This window comes from Myotis myotis, unplaced genomic scaffold (genome assembly GCF_014108235.1).
Source record: "Myotis myotis isolate mMyoMyo1 unplaced genomic scaffold, mMyoMyo1.p scaffold_m19_p_20, whole genome shotgun sequence".
NCBI lineage: Eukaryota > Metazoa > Chordata > Mammalia > Chiroptera > Vespertilionidae > Myotis > Myotis myotis.
This window is the reverse complement of record NW_023416325.1, coordinates 4,770,290-4,783,235: the sequence shown is the minus strand read 5'-3', so window position 1 is coordinate 4,783,235 and position 12,946 is coordinate 4,770,290. Positions and strand designations below refer to the sequence as shown.

Below are 12,946 nucleotides of genomic sequence, written 5' to 3'. Positions count from 1 at the left end.
GTAAGTCTTGATGGCTGCTGATTTATCTATGGATGGGTTTGACCCTCAGGCTAGCTGACTGTGGAGAGATATAGATAGTTCCCATTTGACTGCACCCTTTCTGATGATCTCATTACTATTATCTTATAACTAGATGATGAATTAGTTTCACAAACTAATTGCTCCCTCAGAGCCATCAGTGAGTCCAAAGTAGGGCTTAAGGGGGTTTGAAAAAAACTTTCAAGGAAGCAATCCAGGGAGAGTGAGTATGGGCAGGTCTCGATGGTGCAAACCCTAGGAGACTCAACTCTTTATAAGTAGGAGACCTGACACACCTTTAGCTGGAGCACTCTGTGCTCTGCCGAGAAGCAGTAACTGACAGGTCTCATAACCACACTTTGGAAAATTTGACTGTGCTCTCAGGTAGCCTGTGAGAATGTCCACACTGCGGCTCTTATATGACTACTAGAGGCCTAGTACACGAATTCGTGTACAGGTGGGGTCCCTCAGCCTGGCTGGTGATTGGGGCCGATGGGGAGAGGGGCTGGCAGCTTTGGGGAGGGACCGCGGAAGGATGGCCCCAGCAGCAAGCTAACCAACGGCCAGTTCCATGAGTAATTGGGCTCCCTCCTCCCTCCTATCTGGGTCCAGGGTGCAGGTGAACCAGATTCAGGACTGTCAGGGCCCAGCAACAAAGTCTGTGTCAGTGCACTTCATAGCTATGGGCTGGTCAGCCAGTTGTTCTGGTCATTCCGGTTGTTGGGTCATAGTGGTTGCTTAGGCTTTCATATATATATATGAGCTCCAGCCCCACACACAGGGTCCTTCCTGGTCCTTGCCAACTTCTTTTTCCTAGAATGGCCTTCTTATAAAATCATCCAATACCAAGGTGTCTGATCATAGGAAAGGATCAAAGACCACTGACAGCCTTCCCTGACCTGTGACAGATGCTCCATATTGAACAGAAATCTGCACGGCTCAGAGATAGTGCTCATGTGTGCCTAGAATTAGTAGCAAGAAGGCTGTGGTCAGTAGCATTTCTTCTCCATAATGCCACTGTTTCTCTCTTTTTTCCATCTTGGCTTTTGCTCAGTTCTGGAGCAATAGGTGAGTTACTCATTTTGGCATGGCCATTCTATATAAATATGTGTTTAAGTGGCACCTGCCACAGGTTATGATTGGAATCCGCATGGTGAATGTGTCTCTTTAACTTCCAAGTTCCCACATTGGGGTTAATATTCAGGTGTAGTGTCAAAGGTAAGACATAAGCCCGTTGTGTGATTTTAAAAACTAAATTAGATGTTAACTGGCTGTGCTCTAATGTCAAGCCTGGAAATGACCAGGAAGAAGTCAAATGGGATCCCTTTCCTACCTAAGTATGAAATGACGATGCCAACCCATCTAGAAGGGTATCCTTGCCTAACGATGGGACAGGCTGTCCTTAAAAAGACAGGCAAACAGAAGGCAGTGTTCCTGGTGGTGAAGGGCGTGGACAATAGCATGAAATAGCTGTGTCATGGGCTTGCTTTGTAAATGTTGGCAATTTGCTTACTTTTTCTAATTTTTGTTTCCTGATTTGTAGATGGCAATAGTAGTAATAGTTTCTTCTTACAGGTTTATTTTTAAAACGTGTCATATTTTTTAAAGTGTTAAGCCCAATCCGTGCTACACAGGAAATAGTCATTAAATGACATACATATCAATGCATGCACCTATGTAGCATTAGTATTGGTATTAGTATTGGTATTAGTATGTGTTGTCAGAGGAGGAGATCTCCATGCTGCCAGACCCTATGTCCTGCTCTTGACTTGCTGAACCTTCCTCAGTAGAGCTGTTCTTTGACCTTCTGCCTATGGGTCCCAGTATTTATTTCTTCATCACAGGAACATGAATTTGGTGCCTTCCTTGCTGCTACTATTTCTTTTACATAGCATTTCAGATTTGCCTCAAATGCACCAAGAAAATGTTAAAAGGACCAGAAAAACCAGAGTAGCATCTCCTGATAAATTTGGAAATATTAAACCTCCCGCTTCTGGGAGGAAATAATCTTGAAATGATATGTTCTAAGTCTATTCAATAGTGTTGTTAAATAAGGCATCTTTTTGAAAATCATTATACACAACCAGCATTAAAGAAAAGCATGTAAAGAAATAACTTTTAAGATAAAAGAAAGGAAATCTTTTCATTTGGATTTTTTTTTTTGCCAAATATTTTCATAGACATTTCAGAAACTTTACTATTGAATGAGGGTGTTTTTGTTGTTCCTGTTCCAGTTATGATAATTATGATTTTTATTTCATAGGTAATGCAACTATGCCAATGAAAAATGTTGTATAAATTATGTAAATGAGTACAGTGAAACCGGGGTTTAAATGAAGTGTTCTGATTTCTAATGCCATTTCTTTTCCTGATATTTTTCAGCGGGTATTAAAGAGTACGAGTTTGTTGCTCAGAGATATTGTGACAGTTCAAAATATGCCTAAAGAGAGTAAATCTGTGAATTAAAAAACTATAAAAAGGTTTCCCACTTCACAGGAGAATGTTTTGAATATACTTTAAACTCCTGGCCTTCTCATCCAAGACAGCCACCTGTCTCCACATACACATTCCTTCCCGGGGTTGGATAGGATGTGGCTCTAACATAAGCATCTCTTACTAACTCAAAGTTTTATACAGACATTGCCATTCCTAGGAGGGCTGGGTTCTGCTTGTTAAAAACACAGCCAAAGCTCTCCTCAGCAAGCAGCTCGATAATTTGCTATTGGTGTTCACACAGTAGTGTCTCAAGTTCCTTTCCAAGGTCTGGCCAGAGCCATGAGGAATGCCTCAGTGGTGACCGAGTTCATCCTGCTGGGCATCCCACACACAGAGGATCTGGAGACCGTGCTCTTTGTCCTGTTTTTGACCTTCTACGTCTTCACTCTTGTGGGAAACCTGCTCATCCTGCTGGCCATTGCCTCCTCCGCTCGACTGCACACCCCCATGTATTTCTTCTTGTGTGAGCTGTCTGTGTGTGACATATTTTTCCCTTCTGTGAGCTCCCCCAAGATGCTCTTCTACCTCTCAGGGTACAGCCGAGCCATCTCCTATGCCGGCTGCGTGTCCCAGCTCTTCTTTTACCATTTCCTGGGTGGCACCGAGTGCTTCCTGTACACGGTGATGGCCTATGACCGTTTTGTGGCCATCTGTCACCCTCTACGCTACCAGGTGATCATGAGCCCCAGGGTGTGTGCCATCCTGGCCTCGGGGACCTCGTTTTTTGGCTGTGTTCATGCCACCTTACTAAGCACTCTCACCTTCCAGTTACCCTACTGTGGCCCCAATGAGGTGGACTACTTCTTCTGTGACATCCCCGTGATGCTGAAGCTGGCTTGTGCGGACACCGCAGCCCTGGAGATGGTGGGGTTCATCAGTGTGGGCCTCATGCCCCTCAGCTGCTTTCTTCTCATCCTCGCCTCCTACAGCCGCATTGTCTACTCCATCCTGCAGATCCGCTCCGCCGAGGGCCAACGCCATGCCTTCTCCACCTGCAGCGCCCACCTCACTGCCATCCTACTTTTCTACATGCCAGTGATCTTCATCTACTTAAGGCCAACGCCAAGCCCCTGGCTGGATGCAACGGTTCAGGTTCTGAATAACCTGGTCACCCCCATGCTGAACCCCTTGATCTACAGCCTCAGGAACAAGGAGGTAAAATCATCTCTGAGGAAAGTCCTGCATCAACTGGGCTTTCTTCCTGAGCACTTGTAGTGAAAGAACAGTAGCCAACAAGTGAAGTGCACATGCAACTTATAAACTATTTTTATATGCACCTCACAAATATCTTTTTAAATGGGAGAGTCCAGATATTAGGATTTGCCTCCATTGTATAATATGGGCACTAGGATTCAAAGAGTTCAAGTGGGTTGAACGTGAAGCATATGTAAGGACTGATGGCAGAATGACTTCTACCTCTTGGCTGGCTTTCTGAGTCTGGGGCCTGTGCTTTCTCCAGGACATCATATTGCTGATGAGGTGGAAAGGAGCCTACCACAGCAGGCAGAATAACCTGCACCTTCTGCTTCTCAAGCTTTATTTTCTTTGTCCACCTGCACCCTTTTGTCCTCTTCTTTGTCCTCCTCACCCTGACACTCTATCCTGGCTGCGTTATTGTCTCCTCAAATGCCTGAACTGAATAAACACTCATTGTATTGGTCTGCATATTGTTGTGAAAAAATGGAGTTGTGGAAAGAGAATGACTTGTAGCAGGGACCTGAGGCAAGTTTCTTCTGAGTGAAGCAAAGGCACTGGTGGCCTGCTGTCACACAGAAACTCTATGTGTTGGGTTTTGACCTGGAAGTAGGCCCTGGCTGTATCAAGTTTATTTACATGTAGAGGTGCAGCATGGCAATGAGAATGTGGGAAGGGCAGGTGGGGAAATTCATGGGATGGTGACTGTGATCTGATGCCACATTAGAAAATCTGGACTTGGCTTTGCGTTTCTCAGTCCAACCAGGGGCCCATTCTGGGTTCAAGCGGTCATTATTTGTGTCTGGTTTCCGTTTCAGTGAAAAGGTGTGACATTGTTCCCCATTCCTTCATATCTCTCTCTCTCTCTCTCTCTCTCTCTCTCTCTCTCTCTCTCTCTCTCTCTCTTTCTCTCTCTCTCTCTCTCTCTCTCTCTCTCTCTCTCTCTCTCTCTCTCTCTCTCTCTCTCTCTCCTTTCTTCTTCTTTTGGCTGAAATACGCTAAGAAGAACAATAATGCGCTGTTCCAATGCAGTGCACTATTGTGTTTATGACTGGAATTCATTGAGAGTCCTAGCACACTTGAGGCATGTGGAATAAACTATTGCAATTTATTCTCATAGTGAAGTTGAGAGGGAAGGAAACTGAGAAGAGGATGATGGGAAAGGAAGGGACAGGGGTGGAGACCAGTTTGTCTGTCCTTCTCAGCATCAGAGAGCAACCCAGGAATCTGCCAGGCCTACCAGCACTGCTGTGCCTGTGCCTCCAACCAGTGTGGGGAGCCAGCACATGCTCCTGCAGGGGAGACAGACTCCCTCCTGCCCCTTGTCTTACATGCCTCCAAGCCTTCTCAGCCTGATTCTCCTTGTTTCTCAGGAAACAAGAGCTTGAAGAAGGAGGTGGCAATGCATCTCTAGTTATTTCACATGTCGTGGGTCCCTGCTGGAGCCTAAGTCCACCTGAAGATCTCCTCCCATTCCTTAATTTCCTGGTGGGAGCTGCTCAGATGGTCCAAATAGAACAGTTTTTTAAGAATAAAAGATGCGATCCAGTTCCTTTTCATTTTCACTCAGACAGAGGTCATTTGGTGAGAAATTTTGTGCTATGGGTCGGGAATGCAAAGATGAAGAAGAGGTGATCCTAGCAGAGTGAGTCATAGTCTGCCTGAGAAAAGACACAAATGTGCAGCTGACATCCCATGAGAAAGATGTGAAATATGGCAGGGAATATGGAATATTTTTTTCTGGGCTGTGGAGGGACCTCACAAAAGAGGTGTTGAGGGTTAAATGCTTTTGTTTGTTCTGTCTTCCCCCCACATACATACCCCATATAGAATGGCTTTTATAGGGAGAAATGTTTTATAGGGAGAAGCATCTCAATATTTTTTTTGTTGGGTTTGTGGGAATGAGACATAATTCCTTGAGTGGGTATCTCAACTATTTACCATCTGTGAGTGAACATTCTTGTAAGAATAATAAAATTAATTTCACCTGGCTCTGGCTGGTTTGGCTCTGTGGATAGAGTATCAGCCTGAGGACTAAAGGTCCTAGGTTTGACTCAGGTCAAGGACACAGGCCTGGGTTGTGTTCTTGATTCCAGCAGGGGGCACGTGTAGGAGGCAACCAATCTCTCTCATCATTGATGTTTCTATCTCTCTCTAATCCCTTCCTCCCTGAAATCAATAAAAATAAATTAAAAAAATTTTTTTAAAGTGTTCATAAAGTTTTTGGATTTTAATGGCTACCATTGTAACCACTATGGTCATATACTGGTACATGATCTATTGTTAATAAGGTTTAATTGAATTATCATCATGAAATTAAATTATCCTCTTGTTATGTTAGGTCAGTGTCATTGAAAACTTTTACAGTATAGATGAAATTATAAAATTTCAGAATTAGTAAGAATTTTAAACATATTTATTTAAAGTGAGAATATCCTTAATTACATACCAGAAGGATGATTCTCTCTACACCTTCCAAGAGCTAGCTACCTCACAAGGTTGCTTATTTCACTGATGTACATGTAGATGTGCATCTAATAATTAAATATTTTCTATCTACATTGAAAATCAATGTGTTACTACCAGGTCTTCCCACAGTTCCTGAGTCTCCACATAGAATAGTGCTTTTCCAGTTTCCGCCAGCCCTTCAGGCATTTGGAGACCATACTCTATCTCTGCTGCTCTTTGACTGCAATCCCAAATCTCTGGGAATTGATGAGATATTGCCTAAAAACAATATGACTTTGAAAATAAAGCGCCAGTCAGTTTCTAGTTATGTCATATGAAGTTATTTATTCTGTTTCTCAGTTTTTTTGTAGAATAATACCACCTACATTATAAAGTTTATTTTGGAGGTTCAATGTAACAACTACTTTTAAAATTTAGCATAATACTTAGCACATGATAAGTGCTGATCAATAAATAATTAATGGAATATGGGCTATTTTGTCCATAATTTTCCTTTTGAGATCATTTATACCCCCTTTCACCTATGAATGTGCCTACTATGTGACTATTTCTCTTTAAAAATGACTTAAAGCACACATAATAGTTGACACATGATGAGTAGCTATTCACTAATTAGATTTCTGTCTTGAATAGTGATACTTAGGAGAGGTAAGTGTGGAGTCATCTGGATATATACATAATTCCCAGACCGATGAGACACATGACATCACAAGCAAAGGCTTGAAGGTATGAAAGAAAACACACAAAAAGGGGGTAGCTCTACAGGTGATCAAATGTTAGCACTGGTGCTCCTACCATGCAAACTATCTTGGAGAGATAGAGATATTGCCCACTTGACTGCACCCTATCTGATAATCTCATTACTATTATCTTATAACTAGATGATGCATTAGTTTCAAACGCTAATTGCTCCCTCAGAGCCATCATTGAGTCCAAAATAGGGCTTAAGTGGGGTCTGAAAAAACTTCCAAGGAAGCAATCCAGGGAGAGTACGTGCAGGTCTTGATGGTGCAAACCCTATGAGACTCGATTCTTTATAGAAGGAGACCTGACACGCCTTTAGCTGGAGCACTCTGTGCTCTGCCGAGAAGCAGTAACTGTCAGGTCTCATAACCACACTGGAAAACTTGACTGTGCTCTCAGGTAGATGGTGAGAGCGTCCACACTGCAGCTCTTATATGACAATGAGCTCCAGCTCCACACAGAGGGTCCTTCCTGGTCCTTGCAGACTTCTTTTTCCTAGAAAGGCCTTCTTATAGCATCATCCAGTGTCAAGATGTCTGATCATAGGCCTCGGACAGCCTTTGCTGATCTGGAACTGATGATCCAGATTGAACAGAAATTTGCACGGCTCAGAGATAGTGCTCATGTGGCTAGAAGTAGGAACAAGAAGGCCGTGGTCAGCAGCATTTCCCCTCCATAATGCCACTGTTTCTCTCTTTGCCATCTTGGGTTTTGCTCAGTTCTAGGGCGATAGGTGAGTTACTCATTTTGGCGTGGCCATTCTATTTAGATATGTGTTGAAGTGGCACCTGCCACAGGTTATGATTGGAATCCGCATGGTGAATGTGTCTCTTTAACTTCCAAGTTCCCACATTGGGGTTGATATTCAGGTATAGTGTCAAAGGTAAGACATAAGCCCGTTGTGTGATTTTAAAAACTAAATTAGATGTTAACTGGCTGTGCTCTAATGTCAAGCCTGGAAATGACCAGGAAGAAGTCAAATGGGATCCCTTTCCTACCTTAGTATGAAATGATGATACCAACCCATCTAGAAGGGTATCCTTGCCTAACGATGGGACAGGCTGTCCTTAAAAAGACAGGCAAACAGAAGGCAGTGTTCCTGGTGGTGAAGGGCGTGGACAATAGCATGAAAAAGATTTGTCTTAGCTGTGCCATGACCTTCTTTGTCATTGTAGGCAACTTGCTTTTTGTAGGTTTTGTTTCCTGATTGGTAGATGGCAATAGTAGTCATAGTTTCTTCTTACAGGTTTATTTTTAAAACCTGTCATATTTTTAAAGTGTTAAGCCCAGTCCGTGGTACACAGCAAATAGTCATTAAATAACATACAAATCATTGCATGCACCTATGTAGCATAAGTATTGGTATTGGTATTGGTATTGGTATTGGTATTGGTTTTGGTATTGGTATTCGTATTCGTATTCGTATTCGTATTGGTATGTGTTATCAGAGGAGGAGATCTCCATGCTGCCAGACCCTATGTCCTGCTCTTGACTTGCTGCATCTTCCTCAGTAGAGCTGTTCTTTGACCTTCTACCTATGGTCCCAGTATTTCTTTCTTCATCACAGGAACATGAATTCGGTGCCTTCCTTGCTGCTACTATTTCTTTTACATAGCATCTCAAATTTTCCTCAAATGCTCTTAGAAAATGTTAAAAGGACTAGAAAAACCAGAGCAGCATCTCCTGATATATTTGGAAATATTAAATCTCCCAGTTCCGGGGAGGATATAATCTGGAAATGATATGATCTAAGGTTATTCAATAGTGTTGTTTAATAAGGCACCTATTTGCAAATAATTATACACTACCAACATTAAAGAAAAGCACATAAAGAAATTTTAAGATAAAAGAAAGGAAATCTTTTCATTTGGATTTTTTTTTTTTTTTTGCCAAGTATTTTCACAGACATTTTAGACACTTTATTATTGTGCTAGGGTATTTTTGTTGTTTTATGATCATTATGATTTTTATTTTATAGGTAATAGAACTATGTCTCTAAAAACATTGTATGACTTATTTAAAGGAGTACAGCTAATAAGTGGCAAAACCAGGGTTTAAATGAAGTGTTCTGATTTCTAATGCCATTTCTTTTCCTGATATTTTTCAGCGGGTATTAAAGAGTACGAGTTTGTTGCTCAGAGATATTGTGACAGTTCCAAATAGAAATATGCCTGAAGGGAGTAAATCCATGAATTAAAGAACTGTAAAAAGGTTTCCCGCTTCACAAGAGAATGTTCTGAATATACTTTAACTCCTGGCCTTGTCATCCAAGACAGCCACCAGACTCCACACACACATTCCTTCCAGGGGTTGGATAGACTGTGGCTCTATCATAAGCATGTCTTACTAACTCGAAGTTTTATACAGACATTGCCATTCCTAGCAGGGCTGGGTTCTGCTTGTTAAAAACACAGCCAAAGCTCTCCTCAGCAAGCAGCTTGGTAATATGCTATTGGTGTTCAGACTTTGGTGTCTCGAGTCCCTTTCAAAGGCCTGACCTGAGCCATGAGGAATGCCTCAGTGGTGACCGAGTTCATCCTGCTGGGCATCCCACACACAGAGGATCTGGAGACCGTGCTCTTTGTCCTGTTTTTGACCTTCTACGTCTTCACTCTTGTGGGAAACCTGCTCATCCTGCTGGCCATTGCCTCCTCCGCTCGACTGCACACCCCCATGTATTTCTTCTTGTGTGAGCTGTCTGTGTGTGACATATTTTTCCCTTCTGTGAGCTCCCCCAAGATGCTCTTCTACCTCTCAGGGTACAGCCGAGCCATCTCCTATGCCGGCTGCGTGTCCCAGCTCTTCTTTTACCATTTCCTGGGCTGCACCGAGTGCTTCCTGTACACGGTGATGGCCTATGACCGCTTTGTGGCCATCTGTCACCCTCTACGCTACCAGGTGATCATGAGCCCCAGGGTGTGTGCCATCCTGGCCTCGGGGACCTCGTTTTTTGGCTGTGTTCAGGCCACCTTTCTAACCACTCTCACCTTCCAGTTACCCTACTGTGGCCCCAATGAGGTGGACTACTTCTTCTGTGACATCCCCGTGATGCTGAAGCTGGCTTGTGCGGACACCGCAGCCCTGGAGATGGTGGGGTTCATCAGTGTGGGCCTCATGCCCCTCAGCTGCTTTCTTCTCATCCTCGCCTCCTACAGCCGCATTGTCTACTCCATCCTGCAGATCCGCTCCGCTGAGGGCCAACAGCGAGCCTTCTCCACCTGCAGCGCCCACCTCACTGCCATCCTACTTTCCTTCATGCCAGTGGTCCTCATCTACTTAAGACCAACACCAGATCCCTGGCTGGATGCAACGGTTCAGGTTCTGAATAACCTGGTCACCCCTATGCTGAACCCCTTGATCTACAGCCTCAGGAACAAGGAGGTAAAATCATCTCTGAGGAAAGTCCTGCATCAACTGGGCTTTCTTCCTGAGCACTTGTAGTGAAAGAACAGTAGCCAACAATTGAAGTACAATTACAAGTTATAAACTATTTTAATATGCTTCTCACAAATATCTCTTTAAATGGGAGAGTCCAGATATTAGGATTTGCCTCCATTGTACAATATGGGCACTAGGATTCAAAGAGTTCAAGTGGGTTGAACGTGAAGCATATGTAAGGACTGATGGCAGAATGACTTCTACCTCTTGGCTGGCTTTCTGAGTCTGGGGCCTGTGCTTTCTCCAGGACATCATATTGCTGATGAGGTGGAAAGGAGCCTGCCACAGCAGGCAGAATAACCTGCACCTTCTGCTTCTCAAGCTTTATTTTCTTTGTCCACCTGCACCCTTTTGTCCTCTTCTTTGTCCTCCTCACCCTGACACTCTATCCTGGCTGCGTTATTGTCTCCTCAAATGCCTGAACTGAATAAACCCTCATTGTATTGGTCTACACATTGTTGTAAAAAAATGGAGTTGTGTAAAGAGAATGACTTGTAGCAGGGGCCTGAGACAAGTTTCTTCTGAGTGAAGCAAAGGCACTGGTGGCCTGCTGTCACCCAGAAACTCTATGTGTTGGGTTTTGACCTGGAAGCAGGCCCTGGCTGTATCAAGTTTATTTACATGTAGAGGTGCAGCATGGCAATGAGAATGTGGGAAGGGCAGGTGGGGAAATTCGTGGGATGGTGACTGTGATCTGATGCCACATTAGAAAATCCGGACTTGGCTTTGGGTTTCTCAGTCCAACCAGGGGGCCATTCTGGGTTCAAGCGGTCATTGTTTGTGTCTGGTTTCCGTTTCAGTGAAAAGGTGTGACATTGTTCCCCATTCCTTCATCTCTCTCTCTTTCTCTCTCTCTCTCTCTCTCTCTCTCTCTCTCTTTTGGCTGAAATACGCTAAGAAGAACAATAATGCGCTGTTCCAATGCAGTGCGCTATTGTGTTTATGACTGGAATTCATTGAGAATCCTAGCACACTTGAGGCATGTGGAATAAACTATTGCAATTTATTCTCATAGTGAAGTTGAGAGGGAAGGAAACTGAGAAGAGGATGATGGGAAAGGAAGGGACAGGGGTGGAGACCAGTTTGTCTGTCCTTCTCAGCATCAGAGAGCAACCCAGGAATCTGCCAGGCCTACCAGCACTGCTGTGCCTGTGCCTCCAACCAGTGTGGGGAGCCAGCACATGCTCCTGCAGGGGAGACAGACTCCCTCCTGCCCCTTGTCTTACATGCCTCCAAGCCTTCTCAGCCTGATTCTCCTTGTTTCTCAGGAAACAAGAGCTTGAGAAGGAGGTGGCAATGCATCTCTAGTTATTTCACATGTCGTGGGTCCCTGCTGGAGCCTAAGTCCACCTGAAGATCTCCTCCCATTCCTTAATTTCCTGGTGGGAGCTGCTCAGATGGTCCAAATAGAACAGTTTTTTAAGAATAAAAGATGCGATCCAGTTCCTTTTCATTTTCACTCAGACAGAGGTCATTTGGTGAGAAACTTTGTGCTATGGGTCGGGAATGCAAAGATGAAGAAGAGGTGATCCTAGCAGAGTGAGTCATAGTCTGCCTGAGAAAAGACACAAATGTGCAGCTGACATCCCATGATAAAGATGTGATATATGGCAGGGAATATGGAATATTTTTTTCTGGGCTGTGGAGGGACCTCACAAAAGAGGTGTTGATGGTTAAATGCTTTTGTTTGTTCTGTCTTCCCCCCACATACATACCCCATATAGAATGGCTTTTATAGGGAGAAATGTTTATAGGGAGAAGCATCTCAATATTTTTTTGTTGGGTTTGTGGGAATGAGACATAATTCCTTGAGTGGGTATCTCAACTATTTACCATCTGTGAGTGAACATTCTTGTAAGAATAATAAAATTAATTTCACCTGGCTCTGGCTGGTTTGGCTCTGTGGATAGAGTATCAGCCTGAGGACTAAAGGTCCTAGGTTTGACTCAGGTCAAGGACACAGGCCTGGGTTGTGTTCTTGATTCCAGCAGGGGGCACGTGTAGGAGGCAACCATCTCTCTCATCATTGATGTTTCTATCTCTCTCTAATCCCTTCCTCCCTGAAATCAATAAAAATAAATTAAAAAAATTTTTTTAAAGTGTTCATAAAGTTTTTGGATTTTAATGGCTACCATTGTAACCACTATGGTCATATACTGGTACATGATTATTGTTAATAAGGTTTAATTGAATTATCATCATGAAATTAAATTATCCTCTTGTTATGTTAGGTCAGTGTCATTGAAAACTTTTACAGTATAGATGAAATTATAAATTTCAGAATTAGTAAGAATTTTAAACATATTTATTTAAAGTGAGAATATCCTTAATTACATACCAGAAGGATGATTCTCTCTACACCTTCCAAGAGCTAGCTACCTCACAAGGTTGCTTACTTCACTGATGTACATGTAGATGTGCATCTAATAATTAAATATTTTCTATCTACATTGAAAATCAATGTGTTACTACCAGGTCTTCCCACAGTTCCGAGTCTCCACATAGAATAGTGCTTTTCCAGTTTCCGCCAGCCCTTCAGGCATTTGGAGACCATACTCTATCTCTGCTGCTCTTTGACTGCAAACCC

The 12,946-nt window shown here is 43.3% G+C and overlaps 2 protein-coding genes across 2 annotated transcripts; both read left to right on the top strand.

The window, feature by feature from the left end:
* Positions 1-580: 580 nt before the first annotated feature.
* On the top strand, positions 581-4,553 carry LOC118678649 (olfactory receptor 149-like). The gene has a single exon (XM_036354485.1). The coding sequence runs from the start codon at positions 2,794-2,796 to the stop codon at positions 3,727-3,729; it is 936 nt and encodes a 311-aa protein (XP_036210378.1). The 5' UTR covers positions 581-2,793; the 3' UTR covers positions 3,730-4,553.
* A 4,873-nt stretch (positions 4,554-9,426) lies between these two features.
* On the top strand, positions 9,427-10,362 carry LOC118678530 (olfactory receptor 149-like). The gene has a single exon (XM_036354337.1). It carries the CDS (start codon positions 9,427-9,429, stop codon positions 10,360-10,362), a length of 936 nt encoding a protein of 311 aa, XP_036210230.1.
* Positions 10,363-12,946: the final 2,584 nt, after the last annotated feature.

Coding starts and splice junctions, on each gene's coding strand:
- LOC118678530 (XM_036354337.1), top strand. CDS start 9,427: ATGAGGAATGCCTCAGTGGTGACCGAGTTCATCCTGCTGGGCATCCCA.
- LOC118678649 (XM_036354485.1), top strand. CDS start 2,794: ATGAGGAATGCCTCAGTGGTGACCGAGTTCATCCTGCTGGGCATCCCA.